General features: G+C 41.4%; 1 protein-coding gene across 7 annotated transcripts in view; it reads left to right on the top strand.

Annotated features, from left to right (window-relative positions):
* utrn (utrophin) overlaps positions 1–23004 on the top strand; it is a 193250-nt gene that overhangs the window by 131169 nt on the left and 39077 nt on the right. For all 7 annotated transcript variants that reach the window (XM_014414047.4, XM_014414051.4, XM_014414048.4 and 4 more), the window contains 8 exons: positions 44–190; positions 3769–3847; positions 5205–5265; positions 13948–14009; positions 15693–15767; positions 18746–18947; positions 19504–19589; positions 20964–21121. In XM_014414047.4, coding sequence (XP_014269533.3) covers positions 44–190; positions 3769–3847; positions 5205–5265; positions 13948–14009; positions 15693–15767; positions 18746–18947; positions 19504–19589; positions 20964–21121 — 870 coding nt within the window. The remainder of the gene's footprint in view (positions 1–43; positions 191–3768; positions 3848–5204; positions 5266–13947; positions 14010–15692; positions 15768–18745; positions 18948–19503; positions 19590–20963; positions 21122–23004) is intronic.

The raw sequence follows: 23004 nt of genomic DNA, 5'->3' as shown, positions 1-23004 counted from the left end.
ATCTCACAACTATAATACAAATACGCTATCATCTTTTTCCCAGGCCTTCAGAGAGGAGATTGCCCCGTTGCGTCAGGACGTTCGAATTGTCAATGAGCTTTCTGCTGAGCTGACACCATTGGACATTCAGCTGTCATCCACAGCCTCGAGACAGCTGGACCAGCTCAACATGAGGTGGAAACTTTTGCAGGTACTTTAAATCCCCCTGAAACAGCTACAGATTTCGGAGCAGGAGTAGGGTTTTTTGTGTGTGTGTGTGTGTGTGTGTGCGCGCATTTTTTCCTCTATATTTTGTCACAGTTGTCTAAATGACTTCAAAGGAGACTGCGCTGTCTCGATGTTTTTGTTTTTTGTGTCTCCCTCGCTTTTTTTCACTGTATACCAATTTTACTTTGTCAGCTGAACACACGGGGATTTGGAGCCGTCCCTCTCCCTGTTTACTTGTTTTAGTTGAACGCAGCTTTATGTTCAGTGCGACACTTTGTCACTACACATCACTGGCCACTATTCTCGCAGCGCACCGGTCATATCCTTGGCTCTCTGCACGCTTGATAGTCACAGCTAGACAGTCACGAGTGTTTCTCAGAGTTGAACATGTCTCAGACCTCGAGGAGAAGTCGTGAAAAAGTCTCTTAACAAGTTATTACAAGGAGATAGAGGAGTGGGTTTTGAGCATGAGCGCTGGAGTTGTGTTGATATCCTTTAGACAAGTTTCAGTCATTTTTGTATTCTAATTGGGGATTTTTAAACTTAAAGGTGCACTGTTAGTCAGTTTTTAATCTCTAGATTGCTATGCCAAAGTAGCTTTTCTGTCATGTCTCTTAGATTTAGGGTCCTTGGCATTGATACCCAGTGATGCTTGAGATCTGCAGTGGTAGAGTGCGGTGGGACTTGACCTAAGCGGCTAAGAATGGCAGGAGACAGGTGCTGTCCAGTGTAGCGAGTGATTTATTCACCATTTTGTGATCAAACCATATTTACAAAAAGAAGAAGAAGAAGCTCAACTCCATAGTTAACTCAGTTCAAATAAACATAACTGAACTTAAATCAGTGGAAATTAAGGTCAAACTGCACACAGCTACACTGACCTGGTCCTTTCCCCCCTGAACACCTGCATTCATCTGCTTAAATAGTCCACTCGCCCCTGGACTATTCCATTCAGTAGGTAAGATGAACATTATCATACTCAAACCTATACTGCTACTCTTTACTAGCAATAAAATCGCTACGGTGTAATCAATACATATTGCACCAATAAATCCATTTCTGTATAAACACAGTCTAAAATTCTCCCCCTTCTTCACCTGGTCTCTTCCTGTGACCTCAGATTAGCTATAAGCTATTAGCTATAAAGCTATAAATACAGGAAGTAAAGCTATAATTTCCTCCTTTTGTTCCTGGAACACAGGTAAGTAAGGTGAGTTCAAACTACACCAATTAACAGTTGAAATAAATAACATGTTAACTTGACAAACTTGTCAGAATTGATTTAAACCAAGATGTTATTGTACATAATCTGTAAAAGTGCAAAACATAAACAATAGTAGATGTTTGCCTATTGCAGACTACATATGAAATATGGTTAAATCAAAACAAGAATGTTAACTAAGAATATGGACAAATGGTGTTCTCACCCACTTTGTCACATAGAGGAACTGAATACAGGTTAGATGCTCAGCTGTGGACATGAGACAGATGTAGAGTTTTTTTCCAGTGCAATGTTTTTGAAGCTTCCTTTATAATTGAGGCACACAGTGTGGTTGCATTATTCGGGAATTTAAGCAGGAAAAGAAATGTGGCCCCCCTTCCCCGCTCAGCAAAACTGGTTAGCTGTGCTAATTTGTAGCCCTGTGATATTTTTTTTTTCCAGTGCACTGCACAGATACCCACTAACAGTCTTGTTGCCTGGAATATGACTATAATTTAGATTGTGAGTCAGAGAAGGGCTTAGTTTCATTCTGTCTCTCTCTGTTGTCCGCTCTTTTCATTTCTTTCAGTCTGCAGGACGGCTTCAGCTTCACTAATAAGCCAGATCTGGCTGTGTAGTTTGATGGTTTGGTTTTCATTTCCAGACAGCTACCATCTTCCTTGCTGCGGGAGAGTGAGGATAATAGTCACTAAGTGGCCAAAAAAGAAACTGAGCTACTGGTCTTTCTGTACCCATTTCCAGGATCCCTCTGTGATCTGGCTGACTTAATACCCGAGGCTCATGTGTGAATGTGCGAGTCTCAGTATTATAGGCTGCCAATACTGTCCAGCTAGTCAGAATGATGGAGCAAAGCAAATCATGTGCGGCAGGGCACAGGTGCAGTGCCTGAGAGGTCAATACACGGCTCTCAAAGGAGCGCGGGAGTAAGAGTCTGAGTGATTGATAACTTAAATGCTTTTCACACAAGTTTTTTTTTATTTTTTGTAAGCAAGCTGAAGTAGTAGTAGAGATAATAACATGGAGTAAACAGCAGTGTTTTAGCATTGATTTTGAAAGTATATAAGGTTTTATGTTAACACACAAATAGGCACAGTGTGATTCTGGTGCTATGTTACAACTGCACCCAGACAAAACACCACTCTGTCTCTTCTTTCATCTTCCTGGCACTATGACACTATCTTCTCCATCACACATTCACTCTCATTACACTAGTAGCTTAATATTCCCTGAGGGATCAATAAAGTAGTGCGTTCTTATCGTGCCCTATTCATCTCGTATATCTCCCAATCTCGCCTAATCTCTTTCTCTTACTGTCTTTTCATCTTTATATCGGAGTGGTTTTTTTTTGGTTTTTTTTGTAAGCAAGCTGAAGTAGTAGTAGAGATAATAACATGGAGTAAACAGCAGTGTTTTAGCATTGATTTTGAAAGTATATACGATTTTATGTTAACACACAAATAGGCACAGTGTGATTCTGGTGCTATGTTACGTTTCTGATCTTTGCAGGAGCATGTTTCTGATCGCCCCATATTGATATATATTTGTTGTTTTTGTGGGATTAGCTCAAAAGTAGAGATTTAGGAAACTTAGTGTTCTTGTGTGCTGCCTGATTTAGCTTCTTATGTGTTTCCCCGTTGAGTTTCTCTCTTCATTTTTCAATTTAAAAAAAAAACTTCCATTAATTCTCTGTTTCCCATTACGGTCACATATACCATCAAAGTTGAGAATGCACATGGCACACTTCCATGAAATCTGGATAATGGGTTTCCCTCTGGCCCCAGCACCATGTGTCTACACTAGATGGTGGATTTGTGACCTGCAAGTCTATTTTGGTCCACAGTTACCTGTAATTGTCACTGCAGTGATTTGCTATGGGCTTTGAGCTCATTGTGTGCGAGCGTACAGCCGTACTGTGATTGACTGCATCCGGTGTAGATACTTATTAGCTGACACGTGCATGTAAGCACTCAGTTACCTGCTGTTTGTGGGTTTGACATGTGCTCAGCTAATTGAAGCTGCTTTATAATTTCCAGACAATGCTAAATGTCCTGAAATTGACACCAAGTGCCTGTGAGTCGAGTCAAGACGTGATACTGTGTATATGTATACCTCTATTGGAAATAAAATTTCTTGAGTTGGGGTCTTACAGAAAATCCACTTGTAACTTAATTGCACTGAAATTGAATTCTTTCCAACCATGACGCCAAGTCTAGCCACTGTAAAGTTCTGTCTGTGCGAGCAGAGCCTGCCAGCCCACAGCTGACTGTCTCTTCCTTGTGTGTGTGTGTGTGTGTGTGTGTGTGTGTGTGTGTGTGTGTGTGTGTGTGGTCATCATACAGGTGGCAGTGGATGACAGACTGAAGCTCCTTCAAGAAGCCCACAGAGACTTTGGCCCCTCCTCCCAACATTTCCTCTCCAGTGAGTACCGAGCCTATTACTTCTCTAAGGAAATTATAGATTTGGGGTGACTTGGTTTGATTCCACTCAGTTACACAGTTTCACATCGTCCAATTTCTCTCCCATGCCCCGTCTTTTCATCCTCAGCCATATGCTTCGCCGTCGCGGATGCTCAGTGGACGCGTGCACGCGCATACACATAGCGTGCAGACGTGCCACTTCACTCATGAATAATGCAAGGCTTAATTACAGCTCTGCACTGACTCCTTCCTCTCCCTCCCTCTTTAGAGTGGTCATTAGCAGAGCATAGAGAGTTAGAGACAAAGCTGGAGAGAAAAGACAAATGCAGAAGCGTGAACATTAAACAGAGCAGCCAGACTCCGGCTCCCTGCGCCTCTGTCGCGCTCTCCCTCGCTCTCTGACTTTCGTCATTTTCTATAATCATACAGCCATTAGTGTTCTCCCCGTTCCACCTGATTTGCTTTGCTGGCTGTCAGACACGGAGACAAAATGGACGGTGTGCGATTCAGAGCAGGTGGCATGCTCAGCCGGCATGCTGTGTCACCAACAGACACGAGTTTACAAAGTAAGCGCTGCTGAGAGCTCAGCAACTGCACCCAGACAAAACACCACTCTGTCTCTTCTTTCATCTTCCTGGCACTATGACACTATCTTCTCCATCACACATTCGCTCTCATTACACTAGTAGCTTAATATTCCCCGAGGGATCAATAAAGTAGTGCGTTCTTATCGTCCCCTATCCATCTCGTATATCTCCCAATCTCGCCTAATCTCTTTCTCTTACTGTCTTTTCATCTTTATATCGGAGTGTAGAGCTGTGTCAAGGAGGAGGGAAAGTGGGAGGGCGATAAATCAAGCAACATTTCTGCTTATTGCTTTTGAGAACATCTCAAGAGTTATATTTGTCTGGTTTTAACACTTTATCAGCTTGTCATTTTTAAGATTTCCCTTGCTTGTCTGTGTTTTTTGTCTTGTTTTGTGCCCCCAGTTTTTTCTCCCTCTATTTAAAAAAAAAAATAAAAAAATAAAAAATCTTTTCTTTCATGTCCCATTGTCTCCCTCCTCCGGATTTTCTGCCAAGAAAACAATATCCATTTACCCAACCCCACCCCCCACCCCCCACACCCCAATTTCATGCTCCGTGAGAGTCTTCCTTATACATCTAGACTGTGTTATAATGGAGGCGTTACATGTAAAAATTATTTCAAGTCAAGGTCCAAACACTAAATGGATTATTTCACTGCTTGGTGGAATTGTGCAGCATTTATTAAGATGGCGTTTGGATTTTAGTTGCCCGACTTTTTGTCTTTCCCCTCATCTCACTGCTCTCTTTATCTTTGTCTCTCTCTGTCTGCAGCATCTGTACAGCTCCCCTGGCAACGTGCAGTTTCTCAGAATAAGGTTCCTTATTACATCAAGTAAGTGGCGAGAAATGGCTTCGATAGCACTCACTGTGCCTGTATAAACTGTATGCATGCGTCTGTCTGTGTGCTGTAGTAGGTTAGAAAAAAATGCTATTTGAAATGGAATGATTGTGTGTGAGTGATTTTTTTAAATGTCTTTTTTTCCAATCAAATTTGAGTTTGCTTTAATTTTTTGCTTTAATTTTCATTCTTGGGATTTCTTTGTCCACTGGTAGTCTCAAGCACCTGAATTTTATTACATGACCTTTTGCGGCATATGACCATAGTAGAATATTTCAAGTCTAGACTGTGCAACTTTGTAAAGTAATCTCCTAAAGGACCTCTAAGGCTTTTAAGGGAGTATTTATAGGGCATGACCCTTTTGTAATTTTGCAATAACTTCTTCCTTTAAAACGGTCAGTTCCCCAAAGTTAAGTCCGTGCAAAGTTCATTTGTACTTATCTGAGAATAATGTAGGCAACTGTCTGTTGAAGTGACAGTGAGCAGGCTGGTGCCATGTGTCATGTCTCTTGGACGCTCTACTCAGGCAGCATCATTGTCTAAACCCTTTCAGCAGGTCATCCACAAATCAGAAGGTTGGTGGTTCGACACCTTGGTGATTAAAGCCGATTAGATAGTAGGTGCAGAAAATGACTGGTGTTGACTGATGATAATGGTATGATGGGGTTTGAATGGGTGAACGAGGCATGCTGTATAAAGTGCTGTGAGTGCTCAAGTAGACTATGCATTCACACTCAAGTGATCAGGAGCAACTGCTACTTTTGACCGTCTCCTACCTCCTGAGTGCTTTGAGCGTGGAATCGAAAAGCTCTATATAGAACCGGTCTATTTACCATTTACATTTATTTAATGTCCTGATTTGAATCTCCTGACATTGTGTTCGTTTCAGGTGTGAAAACAGTCTTTACTGTCATACGATCTTTTCTGCCTTTTAAGTAACAGATTTGGTAGAAAAGTTGAAGTTTGCACATTTATGACATCTTTATTCATCTCAAGGTAGATTCAGATGCGGGCAGTATGGTGCAGACCGAAATGATCTGCATTTTGAAAATGCTGAGAGCTGATTGTGAAATGGCTCATTATTATCTGATCTTTTCAGTTTTTTCTTTTGTGCGTCAGAGCTGTAACCTCTTGTGACCTCCGGTAAACACCGCCTGGTCATGGATCTTAGTAGCTATTTGTTTTTCCTTTGTATTTTCTGTGCATTTTCTTTGTCGTCCAATTAAGAACTTCTTTCTCTCGCGATTGGTTTTTGTCTGTAAATTACCATTCAGGCTGTTTCACCTGCACATTTCACATTCAGTTCAACAGTAGCACTTCCTTTCGAATAGATAATATTTGGCTGAATCCCAGGACTGCTTCGCATATTCTTCTAACAGTGGCTGTAATGACTTTAGCTTGACATCTCGCTTCCCATTCTAATTTTTTGCCAAATCACTCCAAACTGCAGGTTTTTGCTTAAATGGGCAGAAATGGCGTCCAGGACAGCTTTTCTACTGCTTAGGAGATGTCAGTTTTGAAAGTATAAAGGACCTCATTATCCAAAAAACATCTAACTGTACGTCAGTAAATTGCTGCCTTAACCAGATCTACACTTATTTTTGTGTAGCGGTTAGAAAACTCTATTTCAGCTATCATTTATCAGTTCTGCTGCTCTCTGGTTTCTTTTATAACGCTGTTACTGCCTGTATTTATTTTTAGGATGATAAAGTGGTAGCGTTTTTTCAGGTTGCCCTCCTAAATCATCCTGTGCCCTGAGTGGAAATGTCACCGTCTCAGTTAAAATTGTCAAATGGTCATTTACACAAGGGAAAAACCCCACTTGTTCACTGTCCACAGAACAGTCCACAATAAAAGCTACAGCTATGAAGATTTAAAGATACAGTCATGTTTCGGTAACTAGTTAAATGTCTTCAAAAAAAGTTTGATGAATCCATTTTCCAAAAGATTCTATATTATTAAGTGTGGTCACAATCTCAGCTTCTATAGTTTTATTTTTATGTAGCAAATCTGTCTGTTGTTGTTTATTTGGTGATGCGTTTGTGTGCATATAGGCAGTAATGAAGAAAAACAAAATTTCATAATAATCTTTTTTGCTGGACGGTATTAAGAGGCTTAAGTGTTAAATCATGTTAATAATACAATGTTTATGTACAGCCTTGTGAATGGTGTCTAAAAGCCTTGTGTTTTTAGAGGAAGAGGCATGTAAAGCCATTTTTAGATTGAATAACAAGACAACACCGTTTTCTGCCTGACTTTCAGTCTCTGACACTATTGTGGAGACATTTTGAACCAATCTTTTTTACAACGTGGCTTCACTTCGTTGAGGTTTGTAGGTATTTGTTTATGCACCGCTCTCTTGAGGTCCCGCCACAGCATTTCAGTCACTATTTAGCTGTCAGCCTCATATTTGTTACACAGAGGAGTTTATGGCTGTGAGGTTCCCTGTGGCTGTCAAACAAGCTCAAATCATCACCCCTCCGCCACCGTGCTTAATAGTTGGTGTGAGGTGTTAGAGCTGATATGCTGTTTGCCAAACGCATTATAGTCAAAGGGCATTGTTCCAGAAGTCTTGTGCTTTGTTTTTTGTTTTTCAGAGAGGATTTCTCTCTTTATCTTCAAACAATCCATGCTTGTTAAGTTCTTTTCTCTTTGTACTCTCATGAACTTTAACATTTTTAACATTTAAGCTGCCGATTGAGGTCTGTAGTCTGAGATGTAGCTCTTGGGGCATTTCATGGTGTGAATTTGCTGGGATGTCCATACCTGGGAAGTCTGGCATTGTATTCACACACCCACTTTCTCCAGAACAGTAAACTGCCAAAGCTTCTGCTTTTATAGAGGTGCTCACACTTACTGGTGCTGAGGTGCACTTGATTAGCATTTGATTAGCAGCACCTGGCTGCTTCTTACCCTCTTAATTTGGATGTCAACAGTAAGGGCGTCTGAAAAAAATCTTTGTTTTATATGATAGGTCCCCTTTAAAGAGCTAGGTAATGTCTAGACGAAGACAAACATGGGATTTATATATATAGAGAGAGGGGAGGGACACCTGCTTTGGGTTTGGGCCTGCATCTTGGCACTAGAAAGGGTTCAGATGTGAAAGCCAGTGACTCGGAGGACAGGCTTTATAACTTTAGAGTCAACAACAGCCTGTGATCACAGATGTGGCCAGCCAATGAACCTGCGTCCACCCACTCATACAAACACACAAACAAAACACAGGGGTATTTAAGTACCTGGGACACATAAATAAAGTGTCCCAGGTACTTAAATTTAATAATCGAAATTTTAATCATATACGTAATAATTTAAATATGAATGTTGCAAAAACTTATTCTTACTCAATGATCATCTCTCATATGGACTATTGTTTGACGTCCTGGTCACTTGCTTGTCCAACAACACTTAAAACTATTGAAAACATTTATAAAAGAAGTTTAAAACTACTTGACAAAAAACCGACTTCCCACCACCACTGTCATGTGTTAAAAAAACATAAATTACTGAACTTCAATAACTTAGTGAAACTTAAAAGAGTGAGTTTAATATATAAAGTCTTACACTCCCTTGCTCCACCACCACTAAAGCAGTTCATTAGGCATAAAGAAAGCTCAGACAGGACCACTCGAGCTACAATCCGAGGAGACTTGTTTATACCCCACAGACGAACAGCATTTGGGCAGAACGTCCTTTCTGTCCAGGGTGGCCATCTGTGGAACAGTCTTCCTCAACCCATTAGAGAATGCTCGACATTCAATTTGTTTAAGGCAAAGGTTAAAAAGTGGTTATGGACAAATCAAGTGTGTGATCGTGTATGAGTTGTATAGTTTTAATGTTTTATTTGGGAACAGAATGGTGTGTATGTGTAAGTTTGGTGATGGAGTTTTTATTATGAATGAATGATGAATTTTTATGAATTATTATGTCTATTTTTATGCTTAAGGACAACAGATGGAAATTAGCCCTTGGCTATAATCTGGTATGTTTACATTCATGTAATTTTTTTTTACATTTATGTTCATTAACATGCACTGTCCTAACTAAATAAATATATAAAGTATTCACAGAAAACTGTACACAGAAATGTATTTAGAGACACAAGCAGTGATATATATTTTTTCTATTTCAAATTGAAGCTAGTCTACAGCAGTATCCTCCTCTCTCACATCCACACATTCGGCCTTGGAGGCAGTTTTAAAATTCCACCTAATTTGTTGTTTGAATTCAAGTCTAAATCCATCTCCAGGACTAATCACAGGTCGCTTTTTGTGCCGTGACATCCTTGGGACATCAGTGCCTCTCTCTGAAACATTCATTTCCCCAAACTCCTCCCCATCTCGTCTCCCATCTCCTTTCATACTCTGCCTCTTTTCTCCGGGCTGACAAAGGGCCTCTGATTAAAACTGTGTCTTTGTCCACCCCCTGTAGCGAGCAGTTCCAGTGACATTTTGTGGGGAAACTGAAATGGCTTCACATAAGTTCGGTGTATTTATTGCATCATGCTGGCAACCTCATATGCTTTCCCATTTCACCACTGGCACCCTCTCGACATTCGAAGAAATCTTTGGTTGTGCTGTCTGTCTGTGTTTGTGTTAGGAGACATTTGGCACTGTGAAATGGTGCCAAACGGTTATGGTGGGGTTGAGCCTAGCAATAACCCAGCCCCCCCCAAAAAAACAGCCACTCTGCTCACTGTGACAGTGTGCTCCTCAGGATGTCTAGTTTAGGAAGTTTTAATAGGAATCCTAAACTATTTGAACCGTAACTCAAAAGCCCAAAAAAGGGGGATGCTATTATAGGAAAGATGGGGGTGGCTTTTTAAGGGAGGGTGGAGGTGGAGCGGTGAGAGACAGAAGATGTCAGGTGGTGAATGCAGGCACTTATCACCTGTCACAGACACTTGGTGATAAGCCTGGCAGGCTGCTGTCAGTGGGGGGAAAAAATAGTTCTTGAAATCTTCCTCGTGCTTACTCAGATATTTCCCTGATTCTGTGTCTTTGAATATCCAGATATGCTACTAATCATTCAAGTGCACGCTCATGATTATTCATGGAAGTCTCTGAGCGTGTGACAGTGACAAATTCCCACCACCCACCAGCAAAGCGACTGCAGACGTGTTTGGCCACACTGTTGCCGTTTTTAGGGAATCGTCTCCGGCCGTGCTGTGATTGTAGATCTATCCAAGAAGGATTTTGGCTTTTCCCTCAGGAAATATGAAACGTCTAGGTTACTTCTAGGGTAGAGGGAAAGAGTAGGAGGTTGTTGTGGTTATAATTTATTTTTAAGAAGCACCAATGAAGACGTAGTAATTAGCAGAACCACTTTAACCTTCAATGAGACTCTAAGTAGCTGGAAATTGTAAAGCTACACAAGCTTGATAAGCTAAACTGCTATTATTATTATGATCAGTTAATCTAAGAGGGTCAGATCGTATCACTTATGTCATAACTTCAGCTGCCTATTATGCTGACTTGGTGAGACAGAAATCTCATTAAAACATCTTGTAAAAGGTTATTTTCCCCTCACAGTACCCTTGTGGATACGCAAATATCATCCTTTTCTTTGTGCCTGCTGCTGCATCCCCTTTCTGTGACGCCGTACGACTTGTAGATGGTTATTCTGAGATGTCATTTAATGACTTTTATGAGGGAAAATGTCACATGCATTAAACAAGACCCAAGAGGATTCATCTCCAGAACTCCTGTCTCACAGCTATCTGCTGCCTGACGAATCGGCAAAACCACTACGTGTCATCAGTGGCCGCTTTAATTGCCTTGTTTCTAATTGAATTTCCTTTTAATTTGATGCATATGAGAAGTCATTTTCCACTGTGGAAATCAATGTCGAGGAATTTGGAGAAGTGTTCAATATCTATCACGCTAATCCTTGAGTTTGAAAAGCTCGAGATATTGGAATGAAATAACTTCAGACGCTCAACTCGATTGAAATTGGCAGCCTTGCATCATGGTGTACTTTTGGAGTGTTTTTGAACTTTGTGGTGCATTCAAATGCTTCTTGAAAGTTAGTAAAGGACAATTATCCATCGTAAAATCACCAATTAAACAATTAAAAGTAGCTTAGTTAATTTATTGACTCATAACCTGGCTTAATTTCATGAGGTAATAAAAGATTTTCGCTCAGACAACAGCATGGAGATAAATAGGATTCGGAGCGTAGGAAGAGAAGGAGTGACAGCTGTGCTGTGTTTGCACCTGCTGCTGGCGACACTAAACAGGAATCAGTGATAAAAGCCAGAATGAACAACAATGCTGAGGACAGGCTTATGACTTACAAGTCAACGACATCCCGTGATCACTGATATGCCCAGTCAATGAAACATTCAAGAATGCTTCTATGTTCAACCATTTGGATTAGTCAAGCTGGTGTGAAAGCTATTTGTTGACTACAGTGTGAGCTAAACAATACTCCTGAAAAAGGAGGGTCTGAATTTACATTACAATGCGCTAAACACGTATGAGCCAAAGCAGCAGACTTCAAAGAAGCATAATGGGCATGACTACTCGGCCGTCTGGTCTCCAGTTGTCCATCTAGGCTCAAGTCCACTCCTAAATTTTGTCGGTTTACCTTTCAAGGTTTTCTGGATCATGACCGTTAAACTTGGATTGAATTTTAGGGAAGTGAATAAAAAAACTTGGGCATGCACCAAAGTTTGGGGCACGAAAACTCAGGATGTTATAGTAGATGTTTTGACCCTGTGGGATAAATTTACAGTGCACAATCCAGTGGAAAAAAAGGAGGGAAAACCCAAACAAAAATAACAAGCATGCTCCTAGTGTTACTCCCAGCCTGACGCACTGCCTTTCAGCTTTTCCACTGAAAGCTGCTGTTTCCAGTCAGGTAAAAACAGCTGAGACACAGTGATCATCTCTGGGGATAATCGTCAACACAAAAGTCCAGCCAGTGTGAAATAGACACAGATTTTTTGCTCTTTAGCAAAGTTAGCTATCCATGGTAAAACGTTGTAAAGGTTTAGTTCTAATGTGTGTTTACTGAATCAAGCCGTCAAGCCTGATTTGTTTGTATAAAGCCAACCTTACCCTGAATTTTACTGTGGATGAATGTTTCACACTGCGCCATCTAAACTGTAACAGCTTTGTCATAAGTGTGCCATCACTCCACTTAGCTTTCTTTTTTCCCCCCCCTGCCTTCCTACAGGACAACAAAAGGACTGACATTGCAAAGGGAATATTTTGAGGGGAAAGAAGTGAAGACTGTTAAATTTGACAATTCAGTTGTCCCCATCATGGCATTCATGAGCTGTGGATATGAGCACAAGCTGTCTAATCTCTCTGGTGATGGAAATACTGGCTGTCGTGTGTGTGTGTGTGTGTGTGTGTGTGTGTGTGTGTGTACAGAAGTCTGATTTTTGATGTTTTGTGAGTTCATGTGTATCCTATCAGTGTACTAGTTCTGTCTCGTCTGCGATGTACCATTCGACACGTCGGTGTAAAAAAACATTTTATTGGTGATAGCTGCTTGCGAATGTGGTCTGCATAGAGATCATGCTCTTTCTCCTAGTGTTTGTTTGTGTGGAGCAAATATCAGCGAATCCCCTACCAGCCTTTGACAATTTAGGCAAATGTTTCGCAGGTCCTTAGTGCAGGAATGTCCCGGCATTAAATATGCCTGCTCAGGTGTGAAAAGGGTCACCAGTCTGCGTAGCCGTTGAATAGCGATGAACATCTGCGCAAGAGGAGGGCTTATGCCATCCACTTCGCCGCTGCGCTTCTCTGTCAGCACTCGGCTTTACTTCCTGCCGACTGTCAGCAGAGAGCGAGCCATCGCAGAATCCACAGGGGAGCCTCTGCATTCTGAAGCAGACTTTTATTTTTAAAAAAAAAGATCTTCCAGAAAACTCCTCAAACATCCCACGCAGATCTGAGTGTGGCTTCTGACAGCCAGGTGCCTCCTTGAAATATTATGCAGGCGTGCGCACACACGCACACACATACACACACGTAAGGCCACATCATGGCCAGAATAGCTCAAATAAAAGAAGTGATTGGCAGGCGAAACAGCTATGTTTGATCATTCTTTTTAAATGTTTTTTTTTCCTTCTCCTACTGTTGGTTTTCCGACTGCTTTTATTTGTGTGTGTGTGTGTGTGTGTGTGTGTGTGCGTGCGTGCGTGCGTGCGTGCGCGTGTGTGTGTGTGCGTGCGCGTGCTGTGGCTTCTACCTGAAGCAGAAATGTAAACAGAAGGTTTAGACTTGGTCCCCTCATGTTTATTATGGTATTTGAAAGGAAAGGTGGGTGTGTGTGTCTGTGTTGTTTCATTAAGAGTTCTGTGATTTATGATGTATTCGTAGCCTCTGTCTCCATTTCAGGGGTGATAACAAAAGAGATGCCAATATGAGCGTCCACAGTGTCTGTACTGTTCCAGTGATGATGATAAAAGTAATGTTAGCTTCTGTGTAATTCCACTTGTTTATCCTTTTGCTCAGTTTCTCTGTATGATTTTTGCATACCTTTCTTATTCAGTGTTTTTTTTCTTGTTTTTTTTGTGATAAGCCTTGAAAGTGTAGAAAGTATTTATGAGTGTGTGTGTGTGTGTCTGTGTTTAGACATCAGCAGTTGTTCTGTTTATGTGTCAGCTCATGATTTTGTGTATTTTGCACTCTTAAGTTTTCTCTTCTGTGTTTCCATTTTTAGTCATCAGACACAAACGACGTGCTGGGACCATCCAAAGATGACAGAGCTCTACCAATCACTAGGTATAGAACATAGTATTATGTATGAGGACTTAGGCTCCCGACTTATTTTTCAAAATAAATGTCGCTTCAGAAAATTGCTAAGAATAAACTTATTTCCAACTTTATATAGTGTTATTTAGCTGGGGTTTCTTTGCCCAGGTAATAAGATACTGACGGAGAAATGTACAATGGAGATATTAAAAATTCAATTTAAAAACATTTCCATACCAAAAAAAGACTGTCACGCAAGATAATCCACAGAATTCACTGTCAGCTTTTTTCCCCCTCAGCATTTCTTTGGGGGAAAGTTGTTCCAATGCGAACTTTTCACAGTCTGTACTTCATATTATCCAAAGTACTGAGGTTGCTGATCCTGAAAAGAGATGCTGCTGTTAAATATTTCAAATGTAATCTGTCATTCCTCTGTGCTTCACATAACGCAATTTGTCTGTATGATGCTAGGGTCCAAAAACTGTTTTTCTGGTCTTTAGTCCTGTCACAGGGCTTAAGGCGGGGTACCCCATGGACGGGTCGACAGCTCACACAGAGACAGACTCATATTCACAACTATGGGCAATTTACCTCATCTTTGTACTGTGAGAGGAAGCCGGAGTACACAGAAAATGCACACCAGCACAGGGAGAACATGCAGATGCCACGCAGAAATGTCCACTGAGTCAAACCCAGCACTTATTAACCACACTAACACAAGGCTGGTTTTGGTTTTGTGAACTAAAGTTTACTTAAAGTATGAATTAAGTGTCAATTTACTGAATGTGATTTGTAAGTCAGGTAAAATTGTCATTAGGTGTCAGCTGATCGTGACGTATCATAGCTGATACGTTCCCTGACTTCGTCCAACTCTGGCATCTCTAAGAAACTGATTGAGAATCTCAAATAAAGCCGATGCATGCCTACAAAGCAGCGGAAGGCTATAAAAAGATAGCAAAGTGCTCCCTGTCAGAAATGCAGTGAAGGTGAAGAAGAAGAATACTTTAAGACTGAAATGTACATCTGCTGGACCGGGAGGCAAAGTAAAGCTTCACATGACTGCAAAGTAGCTGCAGAAAGGTTTAAAGGCTCTGCAGCTTCCCATCAGGGTGTGGGCTGAAGCATCATCACTGTGATCTCAACTTCTGCACAGCAATATCTGCATGAACAAGATCACCTTTTAAACAAGTGATGTGGCTCTTTGAAGCAGACGTCTTGTTTCTGATCAGGGATCAGCACAGCGCTGTTGACCCATTCTCACTTGTCTGGTTCATTTACTCTTTAGATTTGACTACATGAAGCTGACACCCTGATCTTTTCCCTCTCTCCCCCTCCCTGATAATATCCATATGCGTGCCTGTGTCCCTTCAGGATCACCCGTATGACTGTGGTATTTTTTTTAATGAGCTGCCAGATAAGTAATAACCTGTGAAACTTTGGGAGTGTATTCTGTAGGCCAGGAGCTCAACAAATAGCACCAGACTCCACTGAGATAGAACTCACTAACCTAATTACACAGTCCATATTAGCAGCCTCTCGCCTCAGCCGTCTCCACAGACAATAACTAACAGAAGTCAGATTTCACTGAAGACAGAGGTTGCTTGTGTTGCCCAGAAGGCAGATTTCTGCTGCATTTTGTTTTCCAATTTTCTGCCTCTGTTTTCCTTTTTGTCCATTTACCTTTTATCTCTCTGTCTCCTTTCCTGCCTGTAGCGGACTTGAACAATGTGAGATTCTCAGCATACCGAACAGCCATGAAGATTCGCAGACTACAGAAAGCACTGTGCTGTAAGTAAGATGAACACACGCGCGCGCGCACACACACCCACAGACACCTTAATACCTACAGCCGCGGTCTGCTTCTTTTGATGTTTGGGCTCAACAAGGGGATGCAGTAATGATTTGAAGCTTTGCCAGATGCTGTGCCAGAACAGCATAGGAGCCAAGCATATTTTTGGCTTTAAAATTACCCACTCTGCATGAATTTGTGTGCGTGTATGTGCATGATTCTTTGCATACAGAGTCACAGCTGGTGCTTGTGTTAAGCCTGTTGAGCGTAAGCCTCATTTGGTGAGCACAGGTGGAGTTTTTTTAAAAATAAATAAATAACTAAATACATTCTCAGAATGAGAGAGTGATGGTTTTTGTGTTTATAATGTAATCTTCGATAGGAAGTTGCCATTACTTAGAGTCTCAGGTGGCTATAAACACCATATATATACACAAATACACACACACATTACAGGTGCATGTAGACTCCTCCATGTGGGGTTTCAACCAGCATGGCAGTAGCTACTTGGGCTCAGCTCAACGTAATAATGGTGACAAATGTTAACCATTATCCAGCTGTTGACATTATTAGTGCACCTCACACTGTGAGCCTACACTGTTTATTTACATCCTGCTGTTTGTAGGAAGTTTGGAGTGTGTACGAGTGTAACAAATACCACACATCAAAACCGTACCGTTACCTCAGACGGTTGTGTGCATGTGCAGCATGCCCAGCAGGGTATGTCAAAGTGTGTTATTGTGTGTGTTGGTTGTCAATGAGTTTGAATGATTCAGGCGTTTTAGTTTGCTATCTCATATTGCTTCTGTGTGTGCGTGTGATTGTGACGATAATGCATTAGGCTGAGTGAGTTCGACTTGGGGCACTGCGATTCAATTTCATTCATTAGATTGGAGCAGTCACAGTATACAAACACACACTGACATGCACACACACACATGCACATGGAGGCACAGAAGGATCAGTAGTTATTAGTTATTAGCCTGGATTCATGTGGAATCTTTGCTTGGAGATCCATGTGTCTGACTGTTTGTGATTGTGTGTGTGTGTGAGAGAGAATTTGACACACACGTGACGGGGATACTATAAAACGGCTAATTGGGTTAAGTCTGTGCCAGGGGGGTGGAGAAGCACAAATGAGCTTGCGTGGCATCCACTAATGTGCCACAGCCTTTCAGCTCCATACCAGAGTGTGTAATGACAAAGCTGCAGAGAAGGAAAGTTTTGCTTTCTGATAGCACAGCTGCCCTGCTGCGTCCACTCTGTGTGGATTACTCCAGTAATTAGTGCTGTCTTTGAGGGCAGGAGGGTGAGAGAGATGTGCAGTGTGGAAGTTTTTAAATATTTATAGAAAATTCATTAAAGGTCAGAAGAGTAATGCAGAGAGAGGAGTTTACAACTGTGGTTTATGTTCCTGTATACCTGTGAAATAGATTTGAACCTCCCATGTATTGAAATCTTTTGATAAATCTGAAACAAGATGCCGTGACCATAAAGTACGGTAGATTTTTAAATGTTAAAGATTCTTTCTGTGGTAATTATCCCACTGTCTGCATTTTACCTCCTGGTTGGTTGACCTGCCAGTGGATCTAAGCAAAGCACTAATTAAAAATCCTGTTGGTATCTGAGCTTCATCCTCACCTATTAATATATTCTTGTACTATGTAACTAGATCCTGACTCTTGTCATGTATTTATTAAGCAGTACATGTGCTGTAGAAAACAAAGAAGGAGATGCTTTAACATTTAGAGAAAACTGCTTATCTACTTTATTTTTTTGCTGACAAAAACAAATGAGATATAATTTGTTAATTAGTGAGCTTGAAAGGTGCTGGTCGGCACTTCGGGCAGAGACAGCCAGCTGTTCGATCCAGTGTCATATTAAAGAGCAGGATATTAGCGCAGTTTTGATTATCTTATTAACTCATTAGTGGGTTGTGTCATGGTTTAATGTCAGATATTTAACAGATTTAAAGGACCAAACCGGCTGTTGGTTTCTTGAAAATGGAGACAATATCTTTACTGTGGAAGCATTTTTGTTTAATAATGTTATGTTATATGTTTCTTAGTCTGAGCTTTTTTTTAAAAAAAAAATCTCAATACAACAGTATGACTTCACAGTGACACTCAAAGTTTAATATACTTCCCTAGATTATCAGTATATTGTAATGAAAATAGGCTGACGTCATCATAGTCTAATTAAAACATCATAGAACAGATTTTTAGTATAACCCTTGTCCTTCGAGAGGCGTTACGCTCTACGAGTGCTTTTATATTTCCTTATTCTAAAAGAAGTACTGCACTGTTACAGTTAAAGGCCTCCTATGATGGGGAGTTCATGCTCAAGCACTATAAATACAGCAGCTTCTGTTGTATTTATTTATATTTTAGGTACTTTGTCTCAATGCGCTGGCTTTTTTATTCAATTATCCTCTTCCGTTCGATTTTCCGTCTTTTTTGCCATCTCTCTTGCGCTTCAGATGCGTAAGTGAAGGGGACAGTATGATGGAGGCATAATTGAAATTCTATATAAAAAATATGGTTACATTTTTGTTTTTGTCATTCTAGAGCCAAGACTCCAGAGAGACTGCTCTGTCTGATTCATTTCATCTCTGTTCCTCGTTTGTCTTTTTTTAGTTCACATTTCTCCTCAATGGATCCGTCTATTTTCTGTCTGTAATTCTGGCCTACCCCTGCACTTATTTTTTTTTTATGAACCTATTTTGATAAAATATCAGTCAAGTCTGTAGTTTAGACGTTCTTCTATAAGTAGCCTGTGCCATTTTCAGCTCCTTGTCCTTTTCTGATATCTTGACATTTGTTGAAAAAATCAGAGCAGCTGCTGAAAGCTCAGTGAGCAAGCTGGAAAGGTTACTAATGGTCCTGTGTTTCTTTGTCCCTTTCTTCCATTTTCCTCCCGCCTCCTTCTCCTCGCTGTTTCTCTCCTTCTATATCTCGACCGCCCCGTTCATCTGCAGTGGACTTGCTGGACCTCAGCGTTGCCCAGAACACCTTTGAGCAGCATAAACTCACCAATAACAATCAGCTGCTTACCGTTCCCGACGTCATCAACTGCCTAACCTCTATCTACGACGGCCTGGAACAGGAGCACAAAGACCTGGTTAACGTGCCTCTCTGCGTTGACATGTGTCTCAACTGGCTGCTTAATGTTTACGACACGTACGTATGCCCTCTGCGATACATGTTGCCGTACATATTTGTAGCAATGCTTACTACTTCATGCTGTTGCATGCACATGAATGATGCACTTGTTTAAAATTAGACTGCATTAAAGGAGCTGTCATGTCAACAATGCACATATTCATGCTGTCATCATGTCATATGCATAAGTCGGCAAGTGCCTCAGTGGGCATGTTACGCATTGGGCTAATTTAGGAGCAAATTTCATGTGTCAATATAATCTGCTCTCGCCAGAACATACAGTACTCTCTGCATAATCATGTGTGCACTCATACACTGTAAACCAACCATCTCCGCACTCTAAATACCATTTGTGCGCATTCAGGGGAAAAAAGCACAAACAACTCACAACGTCCTGCACGCAATCCTTTCCTTTCCAGGCACATAATGGTTTTATGTCTCTGTTGTTGCATGTAATTCAAATCTGAAATGATCTCGCTACACTTAAATTGAATGTATACTCAGAAACACACAGCAACAGTAAATGTAACTCATTTTCACTGTCTGCTTGGTGTCTCCGTGGTGCTGTCTGCAGTGGTCGCAGTGGGAAGATCCGGGTACTGTCTATGAAGATCGGCCTGCTCTCTCTCTCCAAGGGACACCTGGAGGAGAAATACAAATGTAAGTGTCAGCGAGTTGGTGTGACGTTTGATTCTGTACACGTGCATCTAAACTCACTCCCGTCCCTTTCATAAGAGACCAGCCTGTCTCCGATTTCAAGTGATACTGCTGCACGATGGCTGTACTCCCAGCAGTATTAATCAAACTCGAGACGGAGAGGAGTTAGAAATCGGGTCGTCTAATTGGATGAGAGACCTCCGCGTTTCTCTTGTTCTTTATTTAATTTTCTAGTCTCCCTTATTTTTTAGGATTAGGGAGCGTGAATATAGGCTTGCTGCACTGGGAGGAGAATGTCATCCTAGCTTCCTGCTCTTTGTTTTTGCTGCTTTATCTCTCTCTCTCGCTCCCTGTCTTCCTTTGCTGTCACTGCTCACGCCACTGTTCATCCATCTAACAGTTCCACTTTATCTTTTGTCCTGTCTTACTTAGTCTTGCTTCCATCCTCTTTCCTTTCTTACTCTTTCGCCTCCTTTTCTCTTCCCATGGCATGGACTCCATCCCTGAGCCTATTCGTTCCACTGGCAGTTTCTATTAGCCTGAGAAGGGTATCTAGCATGGTTGATTGCGTCCTTCCTCCTTTACTCTTTTAGGGTCTCATTGACTGTCAGTCCCTTGCAGATAGCTGCACTGCATTGCGCACGCACCTAACTAGGTGTCCTGTTATTTGACACCCATTTTTGACAGTTGCAAATGTCAGATGTATATCTGTACTGGACTGATTTCATAAGAGATGTGTACGTGGGGGGGGATGGGGTCAGAGACATGTAATTGCTGTCTCTCTCTTTTTTTTTGCATGTGCAATCCATGAACACCCACACACAGTCATGGCAGGAGCTGGCATCAGGACCAGGCTTCATAGAGAGATCAAAGACAGTGGCAAGCGGAGCAGAAAGACCTGTCATGCCCTCTGTTTTTTCCTCTCCTCTTTTTCTCTGGATTACACTCTCTGCCTTCTTTGCTCATTTTGTGCATGTGCTCCAGCGATGTTTCGTAACCTCATCTGGGGGGGTGTTGCCAACATGCAGAGTAGCTTAGATAGTGTGTCATTGGGCAGGCATCCATATCCAGTACGGAGCTTTGTCAATCTCCGTGAGAAGGGATGGAAAGATGGAGACGGGGAGGGAAAGATTAGAGAAAAAAAGCCTGCTGTGGAAAAACTAAATGCATCTGTTCTCTGATTCTTTTTGTCCTCCCTCTCACCCACATATACACTAACGCTTTTCCCTCCCACTCTCTGCTATATTGTCACTCTTTCCTTCTCTACATCTTTTCTATTTATACTTATTTTTATTTTAAATATCACCCACATGCTCTAACTTTCTCCCTTATTCCTTCTCTTTTACCTCACCGCTCCTCCCTGTCCTCTCTCTGCAGACCTCTTCAGCCAGGTGGCGTCAGCAGGTGACACGTGCGACCAGCGGCAGCTTGGACTGCTGCTTCATGAAGCCATCCAGATCCCAAGACAGCTGGGCGAGGTGGCTGCCTTTGGAGGCTCCAACATTGAACCCAGTGTTCGCAGCTGCTTCCAGCATGTATGTTCACACAGAAACACACAAACATGTGCATTTAACACATCACATTAGTGTACACCTACACACATCTGAAGAATACAGAAGCACATAAGCTGTTCATGCCATAGTCTTTTAATGTTCTTACCACTGGATGGATTATAAGCATGGGGGGGAAATCCATTTAAATTCCATTTAAATTCTTTTTTTCCCCACATGTTAATGAATAACAAGTTCAGGGTTTTTGTTTGTAACAAATCTATAACCTCAATCTGATTAATCAGTGATTTTTCTCCGTGTTTAAACTATTGATTTCACTGGTTTTACCTCTAATACATAAGCTGAAAATGATTTTCTTGTTTTGCTTTGTTTTTGTTCTGTTTCGTTTGACAAAAACAGTCTGAATGTGAAATTGTGATTGCTTAACTGGTGGGGGAAATCAGATGGCATATTAATGACTAATTAAAATAAAGGTTTGAAAATGTGTGCTGGGCAGATAGAATAGAAATGCTAGGACAAAATGAGCCCAAAACTAGTCGACTCAAAATGACCTCTTTATTGCTGTACACAATATGTACACATATTGTGTACAGTTAACTGGTAGTCTGGTGCTCATGCGTAAGCAGAAGCTTTAAATCTCTTCTTAAGATAATATATGTCCTGCTAGCTACAGGGTTCATGTTATGCTTTATATTTTTATATAACTCATAACGCCGATTAGGCAATCGATCCCTGGGGATTTTTCTGTTAATATATTATTCATGTCTTCCTCTTGAACCTACTCCACCGTATCATATTTATTTCTATCTTAAGAGACATCTTCTTGTTTGTCACAAGCACAGTTTGTCTCTGCCATCTGTCACTGCTTGTGAATACTTTTTTCTGATTTTCCAATTATCCAACAAAGATTTCTTGCGTGGACACTGCTTTGACACTCTTTTGATTCAGCTTTCTGCTACAGAATCTAAAAAAGCTGAAAGGTATGAGCTTAAAAAGCGCTGCCAAAAAAAGTTGATTCCGTTCATCTTGACGTAGCGTTTTCAGTGCAAGAAACTACCTTTGCACAACGAGGGAAAGTAGCCCACTGAATGAACAATGGGCTGTAAGGTCAGTTTCTTGATCATTAAAATGCCCATTGTCATGACCACTGATCAATGGCCATGAGTACCATTCACAGAGAGTTGGGGAATGGCTGCAATCACAGCATTTTAGGATGGTGAAAGATGTACCCTTAGGCCCCTTAACTCCCCACTCAAACCAGCGTTCCTCCCTGTCCAGGATGTGTACATCCTCATCATTGAAAGAGTGTGCACTGGCCTGTAGGTGTAAATAGACTGCAGAGTCCTGGCCTGACGAGGTAGCTCTTCTGTGTTGTGCCGTCCACTTAGCCAGAGGTTGTTTGGTTTCCCCGATGTATAAATCATCCAGTCCTCCTGGCACTTAACAGCGTGCACTATATTACTCTGTTTGTGCCGGGTGATCGGATATTTGGGGTGGGCCAATTTTTGGCACAGCGTGGGGTTTAAAAGCCACAGAGTCCACAGTGTTTAGAGGAAATGCGTCTCAGCTTATTCCGATACTCCTGACACATACAGGATCTCTATAGGTTTTCGCTAAGGCAGCAGTTGTCCATGTCTCCTGAATGGCCTGGAGCATTCTTTGGGTGCCTTCTTAGCTTTGACAAATGTCCAGCTGGGATAACCACATTAACTCAGGGCCTTCTTGATATCATCTTCTCCTTCCATGGCTGCTTTATCAGTGGGGTGTGCTATATGACATTATTATTCAGTGCATCTTCCAAAGGCTGATTATCATCGAGCATCTGAGCTTTTTTCACCTTCTCCAGCCACCTAACACCAGATCCTGAGAAAAGTACTTGAGTGTTTGAGCTCTGCTAACCAACCACA

The sequence above is a fragment of the Maylandia zebra genome, linkage group LG15 (genome assembly GCF_041146795.1).
Source record: "Maylandia zebra isolate NMK-2024a linkage group LG15, Mzebra_GT3a, whole genome shotgun sequence".
Classification (NCBI taxonomy): Eukaryota; Metazoa; Chordata; class Actinopteri; order Cichliformes; family Cichlidae; genus Maylandia; species Maylandia zebra.
Note: the sequence above shows the minus strand (reverse complement) of the source record. Positions and strands in the feature narration are given on the sequence as shown.